This window comes from Mastomys coucha, unplaced genomic scaffold, assembly GCF_008632895.1.
Source record: "Mastomys coucha isolate ucsf_1 unplaced genomic scaffold, UCSF_Mcou_1 pScaffold20, whole genome shotgun sequence".
NCBI lineage: Eukaryota > Metazoa > Chordata > Mammalia > Rodentia > Muridae > Mastomys > Mastomys coucha.
In genome coordinates, this window is record NW_022196903.1 from 83493711 (window position 1) to 83509698 (window position 15988).

The 15988-nt window shown below is 40.3% G+C and overlaps 1 protein-coding gene and 1 long non-coding RNA gene across 3 annotated transcripts in view; one reads left to right on the forward strand and one right to left on the reverse strand.

The window, feature by feature from the left end:
* The window catches only part of LOC116099251, a 69969-nt gene extending 58492 nt beyond the window's left edge, over positions 1–11477 (forward strand). For both annotated transcript variants that reach the window (XR_004122175.1, XR_004122176.1), the window contains one exon: positions 11264–11477. This is a non-coding gene — a long non-coding RNA (uncharacterized LOC116099251). The remainder of the gene's footprint in view (positions 1–11263) is intronic.
* Positions 6743–7724, reverse strand: LOC116099243 (vomeronasal type-1 receptor A11-like). The gene is given in 2 exon segments (XM_031382530.1): positions 6743–7705; positions 7707–7724. Coding segments are annotated over 2 exon segments (981 nt in total).
* Positions 11478–15988: the final 4511 nt, after the last annotated feature.

A 15988-nucleotide genomic window follows, 5' to 3' on the forward strand; every position in this document is an offset into this window, starting at 1 on the left:
GGTTGTTTCCAGGTTCTGGCTATTATAAATAAGGCTGCTATGAACATGGTGGAGCATGTGTCCTTGTATGTACCCCATTTTTTAATAGGGTTATTTGATTATCTGGAGTCTTAACTCTTGAGTTCTTTATATACATTTGATATTAGCCCTCTATTGGATCTAGGATTAGTTAACATCTTTTCCCAATATGTTGAGTGCCTTTTTGTCTTATTGACAGTGTCCTTTGCCTTACAGAAGCTTTGTAGTTTTATGAGTTCCCATTTGTCGATTCGTGATCTTACCACATAAGCCACTGGTGTTCTGTTCAGGAATGGTTCTCCTTTGTCAATATGTTTGAGGCCTTTCCCCATTTCTCCTTATATAAGTTTCAGTGTATCTGGTTTTATGTGAAGGCCCTTCATCCACTTGGACTTGAGCTTTGTACAAGTAGAGAAGAATGGGTCAATTTGCATTTTTCTACATGCTGACCTTCAGTTGAACTAGTACCATTTGTTGAAAATGCTGTCTTTTTACCCTTGATGGTTTTAGTTCCTTTGTCAAAGATCAAGTGACCATAGGTGTTTGGGTTCATTTCTTGGTCTTCAATTCTATTCCATGGATCTACCTGCCTGTCATTCTACCAATACTATGCAGTTTTTATCACAAGCTCTGTAGTACAGCTTGAGGTTGGCAATGGTGATTCCACCAGAAGTTTTTTTTTGTTGAGAATAGTTTTTGCTATCCTATGTTTTGTCTTGTTACAGATGAATTTGCTAATTACTCTTTCTAACTCTCTGAAGAATTGAGTTGGAATTTTGATTGGGATTGCAATGAGTTTGTAGATTGCTTTCAGCAAGGTGGCCATTTTTACTATATTAATCCTATGAATCCATGAGCATGGGAGATCTTTCCATCTTCTGAGAACTTCTTTGATTTTCTTTCTTCAGAGACTTGAAGTTCTTTGTGGTGGCCCTGCTGATTTCACGGAGGAGTCTTAACCGACACCAGAAACAGCTACTCGACTCGACTCACCAGGGGTTTGGAGCCAGCCCAGAGATTAACCAGAACCAGAAACACAGCATTCAAAGAAGCTGTGACTTTGATCTCCCTTCCTGTCTTGGAATCCTATGCCTTGGATTCCTAGCTTTGATTTGCCCGCTTTTCCGTTCTCACCTAGTTGCTAATATACATACCTGTGTTGCCTCTAAGTATAAATATTCCGTTTCACTAAGTAAAGATTACACCTCGATAAGAATCCTTTCCTGGTGTCATGTCTCTTGTCTCCCCTATCACCCGCTTATTTGCAGGACCTCAAGTTCCCGTTCGTAAATTACCCACGGAATGAAGTGAAACTGCAGGCCGGTTTCCTTCATTTCTTGTCATACAGATCTTTCACTTGCTTAGTTAGATTCACACCAAGGTACTTTTATATTATTAGTGACTATTGTGAAGGGTTTTCTTCCCCTAATTTCTTTCTCAGCCTGTTTATCCTTTGTACAGAGGAAGGCCACTGATTTGTTTGAATTAATTTTATATCTAGCTACTTTTCTGAAGTTGTTTATCAGGTTTAGGAGTTCTCTGGTGGATTTTTTAGGGTCACTTAAGTGACTTTGGGGTCAGAGATGAAATCAATTAAGTAGAATGAAAATAGAACTATAGAAAGAGTCAACAAAACCAGGAGCTGGTTCTTTGAGAAAATCATCAAGATTGATAAACCCTTAGCTAGACTAACCAGATGGCACAGAGACAGTATCAAAATTTAAAAAATCAGAAATATAGAGGGAGATATAACACAAAAACTGAGGGAATTGAAAAAAATCATCAGATCCTTCTACAAAAGCCTATACTCAACCAAACTGAAGAATTTAAACCAAATGGACAATTATATAGACAGATACCAGGTACCAAAGTTAAGTCAGGACCAGACAAGCCATATAAACTATCTCATAATCCCTAAAGAAATAGCAGCACTCATTAAAAAATTTTCAACCAAAAAACCCAGGGATCAGAAGGCTTTAGTGCAGATTTCTATCAGACCTTCAAAGAATACCTAATACCAATACTCTTCAAACTATTCCACAAAATAGAAACAGAAGGAAAGTGTTCTGTTCTATAACACTACAGTTAAGCTGATACCAAAACTACACAAAGACCCAACAAAGAAAGTGCACTTCAGACTAAATTCCCTTAAGAATATAGATGCAAAATACTCAATAAAAATTCTGCAAACCAAATCTAAGAAGGCATCAAAATGATCCTTCACCCCAATCAAGTAGGCTTCATCACAGTGATACAGAGATGGTTCAATATATAAAAAAAATCCATCAATCAAACCCACTACTTAAACTCAAAGAAAAAAAACCCACATGATCAGTTCATTAGATGGTTAAAAAGCATTTGTCAAAATTCAGCATCACTTCATATTAAAAGTCTTGTAAAGATAAGGAATTCAGTTCCCATACTTAAACACAGTGAAATAAATGTACAGAGAATCAGCAGCCAATCAAACAAATCTGTAGTCTTCCTATACTCAAAGAATAAAAAGGATGAGAAAGAAATTAGGGAAATGACACTCTAGACAATAGTCACAAACTATATAAAATAGTTTGGTGTAACTCTAACTAAACAAATGAAAGATCTGTAAGACAAGATCTTCAAGCTTATGAAGAAAAAAACTGAAGAAGACCTTCCAAATCAGAAAGATCTCCCATCTTATGGATTTGCAGGTTTAATATTGTAAAAATAGCCATCTTGCCAAAAGCAATCTAGAGATTCAATCCAATCCCCATAAATATTTCAACTCATCCTAAGTTTCATGATCTCTCTGTTTAGGTCCTATTTCAATGACCTGTCCAATGGTGAGAGTGGGGTGTTGAAATCTCCCATTATTATTGTGTGGGCTTCAATGTGTGTTTTGCGTTTTAGTAAAGTTTCTTTTATGAATTTGGATGCTCTTGTATTTGGGGCATAGATGTTCAGAACTGAGATTTTCTCTTGGAGGATTTCCCACTCGATGACTATGAAGTGTCCTTCTTCATCACACTTGATAACTTTTGGTTGAAAGCCTATTTTATTGGATTTAAGGATGGCAAGTCATGCTTGTTTCCTGGGACCATTTGCTTGGAAGACCTTTTTCCATTCTTTTATTCTGAAGTAGTGCCTGTCTTTGTTTTTGAGATGTGTTTCTTGTATCCAGCAAAATACTGGATCTTGTTTACATTTCCAGTCTGTTAGCTTATGTCTTTTTATAGGTGAGTTGAGTCCATTAATATTGAGAGACATTAAAGAGAGATGACTATTGGTTCCTGATATGTTTGTTTTTGTAGGTGGCTTTATGTGCTTGTGGCTCTCTGCTTTTGACTTTGTCATGAAGTTCTTAATATCTTGTCCTTTCTTTGGTGTAATTATCTTCCTTGTATTGGAGTTACCCTTCCTGGATCCCCTGTAGGGCTGGGTTGGTAAATAGATACTATATTCATTTGTTTTTGTCCTGGAATATTTTGGTTTCTCCATCAATGTTGATTGAGAGTTTTGCTAGTTATTGTAGCCTGGGCTGGCATTTGTGTTCTCTTAGAGTCTGTGTGACCCTCTCCAGGTTTTCTCATTCAACCTGAAGGTCACTTTTTCATCCAGACTGGTGAGACAGTGAAGTTGTTATTTCTTGAATAACAGGCATGTACATACATCTATGATTTTTATTTGAGTGTCACAGATCTAACCTCTAAAATTCATTAATGCACAGCAATCATTTTATCCAGTTAGCCATCTCCCAACTGGCTCCCTAATGTTAATCCATAAAAGTCACTCCATGTCCATTAACAGTGAGGATTAATTAAGATGCAGGACACAGTACACTGGTCCTGAACCCTACCCCCTCTGGAATAATAAGCTGAAGAATGTTCGTCATTCACAGGTATTGTGTGGGGCAATGTAGGGCAGTGATCTGTTCAGGTAACTTAGGCTCAGTTATTTGCCTTGAGCCCTTGAGTCTCACTGGGCAGTTTCCTGCTTATAGGGGGCAGAAGGAGTTTGACTATAACTCCTGAGTCTTTGGCTCTGGCTTCAGTCACAACTCCTCACAGCTGCCCCTGCAGTATATATGTACTCTATCGGGCAGACAATGCTACAAGCTCCCAGTGTTCTAACTGGACCCTACCCCCAGTCATCTGATGATAGCCACCTCCTCTCTCTCTTGTTCTTTCTCTCCTCTCTTGATCTTAGTCTCTCCTTTCTTTTGCCCTCTTTCCTCTCTTGCTTTGTCTCCTCTCTTTTCCTGCTCTTTGTTCTCTTCTCTTGCCTTCTAACTCTCTTACTTTCTTCTCCTTTCTTTCTCTGTCTCTCCTCTTCTCCTTTGCTTCTCTCTACGTGACCAGCCTATGTTCTCCTTCCTACAATAAAATATCTCATATATATTGCCTCCTATTTGACTAATTGCCCCGACCACAAGCCATCAGCAGTAGGGAACAGGATAGCCATCAGCCTTAGTAGCAGGCCCCACCTTGGTACAACAACTTCCTCCTGACATGTGGCCAGCAAACCCCTGCCCTGTGCTAACAGAACAGCTGCACTGCTGCCTTTTCCCCCCCATGCTTTTTTTCCTTCATTTCCAGTCCTCAGCTGCATCCAGTGTTGCCTGTGGTGTCCAGCAGCTGGGAGCCTAAGTCCCTGGCTTCCTGGAAGGCCAAGAGCGACCCTACAGCTTTCTCTTTATATGTGCCTCCTGAAGACTTGGACTCAGTCACCTCCAGACTGAGGTAAAGTGCAGAGACAGACATCTTACACTTTCACTGGTCAGAGCTCAGCATCTCTGGCCCAAGTATAAGGTCACTCTACCCTAACCTTTTGTTCCTTGGCATTTATACATTGCCTCCTTTTAGACTAATGTACCCTGCCCTCAAGCACCAGCACCAGGGAGAGAGATAGCACCAGTCTACAGCAGCGGCCCACTCCCAGAACAACAATATTGGGATTCATTGATGTTTCCATAGAGGTCCTAGAATGTAACCATTAGTACCTGTTAACAAAGACTTCTGGGGTCTGTCAGCATGTCTTCTCTGTTGTATAATGTTGGAGCCATGAACACATCTTCAGCCTGTCAGAGACCCCATTACTCATCTGTCATATGTGGAGGACAGTGCTTACTTCCCAGGATGTTGTGTGGTTAAGGAAATAGTAGATAGCACATGCTTTGTGCCCAGTGAGTGCTCCATAAGTAATGCTGTGAATGTCTGACTATGTGTAGCCTCACCAGAGGACAGCATCTGTGACTGTTTTCACTGTAGACCAAGCTGTCATTAGAAATATTAGGTACATTGATAAGAAATCTGCTGAGGATAAAAACTACATTTCTCAATACCCTTTTCATGTTAGAGGAGGCATGAATGACATGTACAGTACCAGCTAGCCTGCAGCATTTGTTTCTCTTCATTTTCCTGTCCTTAGAATCATTCTCGACATTTCTGTACTTGCAGTGGTTAAATCCCATTACATTTTGTTGACATGTGACACATTTTTAATCTGCATAATTCATTAAAATTGAAGAAAGTACATGTAACCTATTTGCCAGCTTGTCTCCTCCCATCATCCAAGGTTTGAGTTACTTCTTTGTGTAAAACAGCCCCCAAAGCCTGTGCTATTCAAGTCTAAACAATGACTTTGCCAGATCTGGAATGTGTGTTTAGCATTGACACATTTGTGTGAACTAGTCTTTTACAACATTGACTGACACACTTACTGTCAATTATGTGAAAAGACACATGACAAGATTTGATAATTCACTTCTAATGTAAATGCATATTTCAAGCTCATGCCTTTCTGGTATCAAGTAATATCAAAGAATCACATGTGTGATCTGCTATTTACATTAAGACTTTTGTAGTCACAGGAAATTCCTTTCAGGAGACATAACACTGGAGCTGCCTTTGCAACTGAGTGTCAGAAGTTAGCATGGTGCTGGCAGGATCTCCAGTGAGAGCTTTTGCTTTCACTTCTCCAAGCAACCCATTTTACCAGACACTAATTACATTATAGACTGAAGGAGGAGGACCAGGGCTTAAAAAGAGATATAGGTAGAGTCCTGATCCCCCAAGGAGCTGGCCAGTGTGGTATAGATATTTCCTGTTTTTCAGGGCTCCATCCTAGAGCAACCTGTGCTGGAATTGCCTTGCACACAAAGATTGAACACTATCCCACACAGTGCAGAGGCTGTGTTTTGGTCATATGTTCTGTTAATCCTAGACTGTTGTTTCCATTTTAAATGTTGATAATTTTAAATCCTGTTATTTTTAGTATTGCTGCACAAGTTACTATGTGCCTTTGCACATAATTCTGTTTTAAAACTTATGTGTGTAATTCCTTTTCTTTATGGATCATAGCAATACTCTTGGTAAGAAATGCGTCTCTAATTTGTCAAAATACATAATAGAAAATTGAAATATCATAACATATTTGAAGTAGTCAGATTCATCAAAACAGTGTGGGATCTCTAAGACCTATATGGGCAAGAACTACCTCACAGGGCTTCCTTCATTGAGAAATAAAATAAAAACTAAAATAAATTTAAAATGTCCTCATTATATGTCTAAGTGTATGTTGTTAAATCTTCCGTTACAAGTTTACCACCATGTTGGTTAAAATAAAACATTTTAACAGAAAAACAACTTCATATTTCATATCTGGCAAAGCACATAGTAAACACGTCATGACAGAGTTCTTATGCCAGTACATTGGCTCTTCTTAAAGAATCTTGTCCATTAATGAAGATTCAAACATTTATGTTCCTCTCACCCATGGACCTCAAAAAGTTAACTATATGTTTTTCAGTGCTCATAAACACAAAAGGACTAACTGTGGCATAGATGTTCATCACAAAGATTTGGATAGAGTAAGATGTTGGATCATTCAGGAACATAGTTCTTGAGGAGGACATAATGCTATCAAAGATGGACATCAGCACAAAGAAGCTCATGAGCATCAGGATGGTCTGGGTGGCCCTTTGCTCTGGGGATATTTTGGGTGAAAGTCTGGTACCTTGAAGATACTGGGCCTGATTCCTGTGCTTGCACAAGAGAGCCACCATGTACCCAGTCGAAATGATCATGAGACTAATAAGAAAGACTTCCCTAATAGACAGCAGAGTAGAAAACATGCTTGGCATGAAGTAACTCATGGGTAGAATAGAGCAGGACTGAGTAACATAAATAAAGTCATTCATGGTCATATTTGGGGTTACAATGATGGCTAACAGGAGGTGACTGCTAATTAACATATAGAAAGCACTCAGGAAAATAATGGCACATGAGATGTAATGGGGAGATTTGTTCTTGAACTTTGCTAAACAGGAGCTTCTGGGACTGAGGATGATGGCCTGGAGGACACTCAACATGCTGGTGGTACAAAGGGAGAGACCCCTCAAAATTCTGTACAGGTAGACAAGGGATTTACATGTGATGTCATCCCATCTCCTCCAAGAAATAAAAATGTCTGTGGCTATGAATGCTGCAACCAGTAGCATCAGTAGGTGGATTAGGGACAAGAGAGCAATGGGCAAGTCAGTGAGTCTGGGCCTGTGCCCACGAATGAACTTGAGGATCTGAAAGAGAAGAAGGAAGCTGTTGCCTGAGATTCCAATGCCAATTTCAGAGAAAAAGGTGTTCCTTATATTAGAATCAGTATGGAGTATGATGTTCTTATTCATCATATGTGAGAGCAGTGGCTGAAGAGAAAAAGAACAGAATCTCACTCATCCCTTCTTGGCAACTCTGCTCCTCTCACTTTAATCCACTGAGAACCTCAGCTCCACCTCACATCCTACAGACCATCTCACCTGTAATAAGCTGGTCCATGGATGGATCCTGTGTCCTATGGTGGCTGCATCAGTGTATGAGCTTCTTCAACACTAAATACTGCACACATCATAGATTATGTCTTTTATTATTTAGCAAGTGTGGGTTTTCCTGGAGCAAGAACAGCATCTTACTTGGTTTTCATCTACAATATCCTCACTGCCAGCAACTTTACAAAGTTTTACTCTGTTGGGTGAGTTTGAATGAGGAGGAATGTGTGAAAGAAACCATTCCTTCTGAATGAAAGAGGTTTGTGGATTGGGTAATCACTTATTCTGTTTGGGCTGTCTTTACTCAATATACTGTAAAAACAGACTTCTAAATATGTTTATATATCAAATGATGGAAATTGTGATCTGTGAATCCAGACATTTCTCCTTCCACTCACAATCTGCCATTTTAACCTAGTGTGACCTAAATTACTCTGAGGGCCATCTCTAATCAACTCCTCCTGAACATATACACAGCCATGTGTCTGTGTCAGTTGGGCAGCTGGTACATAGAACATGCTTTTTATACACCAAATGTGGCAGTGTTCCAGTCCAAGATGATCTCTGTAGATATTTCACCTGCTGGTTCTCTCATGCAATGCAATTATTTTTGTGCTCTGGGAGAGATAAGGAAATACATAGTGACTGCTCAGCTCCATTCCCACTTGAAACAAAACATAAAAGATAAATAAATTACAAAACAGAAGAACATTGGGAAAAAACTCAAGACAGGGTTCTGGAGACAGGAACTTATGGAGAAGCCATGAGTACTATTATTCACCATGTTTCTCCTTAGAGCTTTCTTAATCTATATTCTCATGGAATCTAGAACCACCAGCCCAGGCATGGAAATGTCCACAATGAGCTGGGCTCTTCCATATCAAATCATTCATCAATCAAGAATATTTACCAGGTGCTTGCCCAGTGCCAGTTTGGTGGTTGCATTTTCTCAGTTGAGATTCCCTCTTCTAAAATAACTCTAGCTTGTGTCAAGTTAACATGAAACTATGTAGCACAGACAATAAGCATATGGGAAATGTAATTTTGTAAAAAAAAACCATTCCTGCTACAGTGTGAAAATTTATCATTGAAAGTCAAGAGTAGTTGAAATTATTTTATTCTTATTGAGAGCATGAGATATTGTAATGGAAGATATTAGGGAGAGGTAAATGTGATGATCAAATTAACAAGTACAGGGTAATGGTTAAGGCATTAGACCAGAGACAGGTAGTTGGTGAAAACATTTAACAGAGTAGACATCCTGAAATAAAAAAAATATCTGTAGCATCTTTAGAAAAGGTTAATTCTTTATAAAATTATGGGTCATGTGTTCTAGATAGGCCACACACATACACACACATACACAATTTATGCTGCTTAATTATTCCCAATTTATTGTGAAGTTCTTTATAAAACTTATGGGTGTCTTTTCTAAATGCCAGCCACAAGAATCAGAACATAGTAAGGTGCAGAAAGAGGTAATTCCGTTTCCCAATGATCAGGGAAAATGGCAGTTGCTTTATGGGACAAATGCCACCAGGAGCCCACACTGTGAATGTCATTTTGTGATCTGTGAGCTCTGAGGAACAGGTGAATGGTATATGCACTTCATTTCATGGAAGGAAAATACACCTGTGGAGTTTAAAGTAGCAGCTGACATCTAGCTGAGTAAAAAAGTACGAGAATTATAAAATGCTTTCTCTCACGTTATTTCTGGAAATTGCATTTCTATATAAGTACACTGAGCAAATCAGAAGTCAAAGGAAAATAATAAGTAATAGAGGAAAGGAAATGAGAAGCAGGAACAAAGAAAAGAGAAAATAAACAAAAAGGAACTTGATCTTTATGAACACATTGCCTCCTCAGACTAACCAGGCAGTGTGGTGTCAGCTCTGCAGAGCAGGTGCAGGCTGTGCTAGTGTCAGGGTCACTTCAGAAACCTCATCCCTGCAAACCTGAAGCTCTTAGGAATGTCAGGAAGGACCAGAGGCTGTGACTCCTCAGTGATATTCTCAACATCATGGCTTCAGGGATTCAGGCTTTGAATGCACTTGGAAACCTTATCTTTCTGGAGGTGGAATTCTACAGCAAACCTTATCTTTCTGGAGGTGGAATTCCAAAGCGGTAAGAGAAAACTTACAGTGATGTGATTGTCTGCCATTACAAACACCAGCTTACCAGGAAAGACACCGATGATATTTCTCTATGTATCCTGATACCTACAAATCTCACAGGTCATACAATTCTATACAATTTTATTTCATAGAAATCAGTGCTGAGCAAAGGTGGCAGACACCTTAATTACAGCACTTCAAAGGCAGAGGTTTGTGGATGTTCGAGTTCAATGCCAAAGTGGTCCACAGAGTGAGTTCCAGTACAGTGAGGGCTATACAGAGAAACCTTGTCTTGAAAAAACAAATAAGAAAAAGAATCAGTAAGGAATGCAGATGCTAGACAGATATATAATGTCTATAGAAAATGCACTGGTGAGTATCAACCATTCTCAGATTCAAGCCACAAGGAATTCTGTAGCCTGTCCCCTCCCAGCTGAGCATCAGCAGCTCACAACTTCCTGACTGAGCATAGGTTAGGAGACTAGGAGAGAGGACCCACATTCTCTGATCTGCAGAATTAAGGGACACTCATCTAACACAGAGGGCAGGAGAGAGTAAGCTGTGACAGGCATGGGATAATCTGTTGTATTATGCATTGTAATTGGATTTTGCACAACGTAACCAAATAGGTTATTTTCAAGAGATATGTAATACTCTATATAGTGTACATAGCACCAGGAAAGGTCACTGACTGGTGAAACAGATCCCATTAGAAGAGGCTACACTGGGAGAAAGGAAAGGACAGGAAGGCATTGGGCAGATTACAAAAGGAATCATGTATGGATCAAAAAAAGACAAAGAGGAACCTGACCAGTCTTCAGTTACAGTTGATTGTGAAGCTGTGACTGCTCAGGGCAGAAAAATGGAAATTTCCGGTACAGCCTGAATCAAGGAGGCCCTGGCCTTAGCCTTTTTGTCATTCCACAGTTACTCAAACCATGGACAACCATGACCCATACGATATCAATTAGAGGGGTTTGGATGGTGACATTGATCAACAGCTTCAGGATGAAGTTACACAGTCAGGATGTCTACCTTTGACAAAATCCTGCGTTAAACCTAGAAAGGCAGTAGGGAGAAATGGCTGGTACATTGGGGAAGGCAAAAAAAAAAAATCACCTAGCAGATGCCAGTGCTGTTTCCAGGGATGTCAGAAATAAATGAACTTTGGGAATGTGATGGGCAAAGCAAGAAAAGCCCTTGGGCTGAGGGAGGGCAGCCATTTCTGAAAGACTGTGTAAGAATTGTATTTTTAAATCTTAAAGCCTTTTTAGCTGTCTTTTTTACTCAGACTGGCAGTGGGAATGTTACCTGGTGTTTCTAAATAAACCTCCAGAGACCACAGGAAAGGATAACGCCAGTGAAGTAACATGGCAGAGACTCCAGCCATCAACATGGACCCCACACAGTGCTACAGCACAACCTGCTTTCCTCATCACCTGGCGACGACTCCGGAAAGGCTCTGCTTTGCTGCTCAGCAGCTCTGACCTCTCCCCAAGTACGTTTGTATTACCAGAAAATTATAAAGCATGTTTATTCAATGACTCAAACACAGAAATGATTAATGAAAACAAATGTCGTGTCCTTTAGGAACATACTCACTATTTACTAAGAAGCCATGTCCTGTAACTTATATCATAGTGACTCAGGTGACCAATCCTACCAGGCAGAATGAGGCTAAGGGCTGTTATAATTTGTGAAGTTAAACAGGGAATGGAAAGGCTTTTAAGAAATTTCTAGTCTATAAAGTCATCAAGGAGCATTCTCTTAGGTAATTTGGAACAAACCACCCATTTCTTTTCAATGTCTTTTAGAACTTCTAAGTATTCACACTATAGAAGCCAGTATATCAGCAATATTCTTTTTGTAGCATATAATCAAGAGAAGTAAAATTAAGTATATTTGTTTAAATTTGAACTTAAAACATCAGTACCTGCTACGCACACTTGTCTACTACAGTCACATCCAAAATATCGGGGATAAAATCCTGATAAAGGATAAGAGGCAATAAGACCCCAAAAGGGGTTCTGTGCCTCCTGGATTTCAGACAGTCGCTGGTATCCCCTAACTCAGACGTGTTCCAGATTGGTCTTTCCAATCGTCAACACAGCCTCATAATTAGGCATAAAGGTACCCCAAGAAATGATTTGTAAATAGTTAAGATTGGGCATTTGTCTCCTGGCTGACACAATGTTTCTAACCTATCCCGGTTTATCACCTAGCTTCCCATAACGAGTAATCTCTCTCTAGGATACTGCCTTCCCAGAGCTAGCAATAGAGGTCGAGTACATCCCTTAGGGTAATAGATAGTTTATAGTCTTAATAGATAGTTTATATACTAGAGAGTAATCGAAGGGCTTCCACTCAAGGACATTAGCTAGAAGTGTTAGGTCAGGTCGGAACTCCCCACTGCCTGCCCCGGGCTAGAACCAAAGAATTAGCAGGAAACGCTAGATTGAAATCTCCTGGTCATTGCTTCCAGTAGAACCAGAGAATTAGCCTAGGAATACCAAAATACCTCAACAGGGAGGGCTCCACTCCTCTTCCTCCTGCTTCACACCTAGCTACCAGGCCCTGCTGACCTTGGTGTGGGGGTCACTTGCGTACGTGACTTCAGTCTTGTGTCCCCTGACATCAGCCCTGCTTGCTGTATGCTACTTAAACCTGCTTTTCACTAGCACGAGGACTGGGAGAAGAAGAAGGACTTGGACTAGGACAAGGAGAAGGTCCAGCACTTGGACTCGCAGAAGGACTAGCACTAGAACTTAGATGGGCTAGGACTCAGATTCATGTATCTCTCGCAGTCCCCCGGGCCCAGAGCGCTTGGGCCTGGGGGGATGCAGCACCAGTCCAGAGGAGATAGCTGCTGCTTTAGACCTAGTATGTTTCAGATAGCCTCAGATGTACCTCAACTATTGAGCTGCTAGATTTATTTTCTCTCTTTTGCAATGACTGTAAAAGTCTGATGCCATTTCTAAGAAATACACTTAGATCTTATACTTCATGTGTCGTCTCTGCCGTCATTTCTTCGCCTACGCCTTGTCGACCTGACTAGGGCCCCCGTTTTTCCCGCCGGTTGAGGGAGGCCCAGATTGGCCGGCCTGCAGCAAGTACCTTTCAAGATGTATACAAAAGATCACTTTTGAAAACATCTAGAAATCATACCATACAACTTATGGATGATAAAGCAAATTTGGTTATTAGTTCAGGAAGGTTAAATGAAATTAAAATTAACTGACATCTTATAAAAATTAAGTAATTTTAGGACTTTAAGGAAATGAGTATCCTGGGAAGAAAAAGCACTTGCTGCAGCGCAAAGTACCCTGTGCTGAAGGCCTTCAGACTCAGTTTCCACATAGCAAATCCAGAAACTCCCCCTGCAGCTCCAAAGCTCCTCCCTCCATAGCCTTCCTGGGTCCCAACCACCTCCTGATTCTGTACTTACTCAGGGCACTTACCCAGATAGAAGTGGAGGGGCAGGTGGACTCTGAGCCTGAGGAGATCCTGCACAGGCTTAGCTGAAGGGAGCCTTTAAAGCATCTCTGCAGCCTGTAATTTTAGAGACTGTCAGTGACAAGTTCCCACTGGAGAGCAGGGACATGTGGCATCCCACTGGAACATTTTACCTTGAGTTGGCTAACATCTGTCTTGGGGGCACTGGGCTGAAACTTTTTGCCAAGCTTCCTTGGCACACCTGCAAGTTTGATCAGGACACAATAAAGTCAACACAAACTTGCTTATTTTCCCCTCAGGCAAAATGTACTGCATGATTCATCTTCTTAACAGTGAGACTCTCAGTGCCTTCCTTCAGCTTCCATGTTTCTGACTGAACCTTCAGTGAGTGACAGGCTGCCTTTTCCAGGGCCCTTCAACACATGGAGATCCTACATCCAAGAAATCGTAATTCTGTGCCCCATGACTTCCAGATTTCCATCTCTTAGTAAATAGTAAAAATAAATTAAAAAAAATAGAGAGATAAAGGAAGACTTGGGAGTTGTGTGTGTGCAATAATAGGCAGCTTGAACAAAACTGTGTCTGAGGCCAACACTGAATTGGATTCTTCTCCCCAGGGAGCTTGAAAGGTTGTATCCTCCTCACAATGGAGCCAGGAATTCTTCACATATGTTTTGTCAGAAATGACATGCAATTTTGCCTTCATCTCCTGGATACTTTACATACTGTAATATGAAGATACTGACAAATGGAGCTATGGACCATATCAGAAGAGAGCCCAACCATCCAAGGTGGCCAATTCCTGTTTTTGGGTCTCACACTTAGAAGACAGCATTTCATTATACCTACTTTCAATATTTCAAGAGTTCACAGAGAAGCAAAGCATGAATGTTTCCAGAGAAGACTGGATTCTTGAGAAACTAAGCATATGTAAAAAACCAAAGACCAAAATATCTACTGTCTAAAATTCTACACAAGGCACCCAGGAGAGAGGAATCCTCAGAGGAAAGGCAGAACACCCATTAATGAATATCCAACTGATGCCAAGGGGGAAGTCTGAATGTTGCACATAAGCATTTGTGAGCTTCTTGTGCATTTGAATGCTCATACAACAGGCATAGATTAGCTAGGGAAGAGGAAGCTCATTGCATGGAGGGCACTAGAAAATGTTCATCCCTTGCCCATTCCTCCCCTGTGTGTGCTGGGCTTCTGTCCTAATCTCTTGTACAAGCCTTTGCCATCCAGTTGTCATTGGGTTCTCTAAAAGAACATGAGGGCTGGTGTGGCAGAGGAGGTGGCCTTTGTCCCCACTGCTTTGCAAAGCCACTGTTCTCTGGAGGAACAGAGTCCTCTTGGATAAAGAGGTGCAAGCACACATTGCAGATTCAAATGGACTTGCTTGGTGACTGGGCACATGAATTAACCTTGCTGAATTTTCATTTCTCTGAGTTTTTCAAAACTGATTTTAAATTTTATGAGCATTTTATCCTGTACATATGTATGTTTACATCATGCTTGCTTTGTTCCTGATTGAGATCACAACCAGGCACTGGATCCTTCAAAGCTAAAGTTATGGATATTTGATAACACCTACATAGGTGCTAGGAACTCAACTGGAATCCCTCAACACCTGGCCAGTGTTCTTAAGTCATGAGATTTATTTCTAGCCCCTGACATCTAAAACATTTGCATTGCTATGTGTTTATGGTGCATATTCTTTTCATTTTCATATAAATCCTTGGATATATTTATTGTTTCTATGAAGAGTTGATTTAGCATTCTGATAGGGATTTCATCTGGTCTGTGGGTTGCTTTTGACAGCAGATCCATTTACACAAAATTAACCCTGTCTCTCTAGGAACATGAGGAGACCTTCTGTCTTCTAGGATTTCCTTTTCCCTTTTCTTTTTGGTATTTAAAATGTTCACTGTGTAATTCATTCACTTCCTTGGTTAGATTTAATCCAAGGCATGTTACTTATTTACCTATTCAATTACCTTAGATTCTTGTGAACAGGATTTTTTATTCTCAACAGGTTCATCATCACTACACACAAATCATAGTTGTGTATCCTGTTCTTTTGCTGACCTTTACATGTCTAAAAAGTTTCTTAGGGTCTCTTACGTACATAGATGCAAATAACCTGACTTTATCATTTCTATCTCCCTTTTCTCATTCTTATGGCTTCTTGGTCTAGCTAAGCATTGAAGGACTGTAGGAAACAAGAGGGTAGGTGGCACTTTGTTCTCACTCTTGATTTTATTGGACATGCCTGAGTTTCCCAAATATAGTATAATGTTGACTATAGATTTTTCTTTTGGTAGGAAGACTCAACCTAACTGGGTGCTCCCCCTCTATGTGTGGGGTAAAATGGGGAAATCAGCTATGTACCAGCATTCATCTCTTTGCTCCTTGAAGGTGGAGATTTTACCAGTTGCTTCCTATTCCTTCTATAACGTCATCCCCACTGTGATGGGCTGCACCTTCAAATTACATGGCAAAAGTAATACTTTCCTTTTTGAACGGCTTCTGATTAAAAACAACAAACAAACAAAACCTGGGAACTAATATCACTCCAAAAAAGAACCCTTCTCAGTTTTTGTATAAA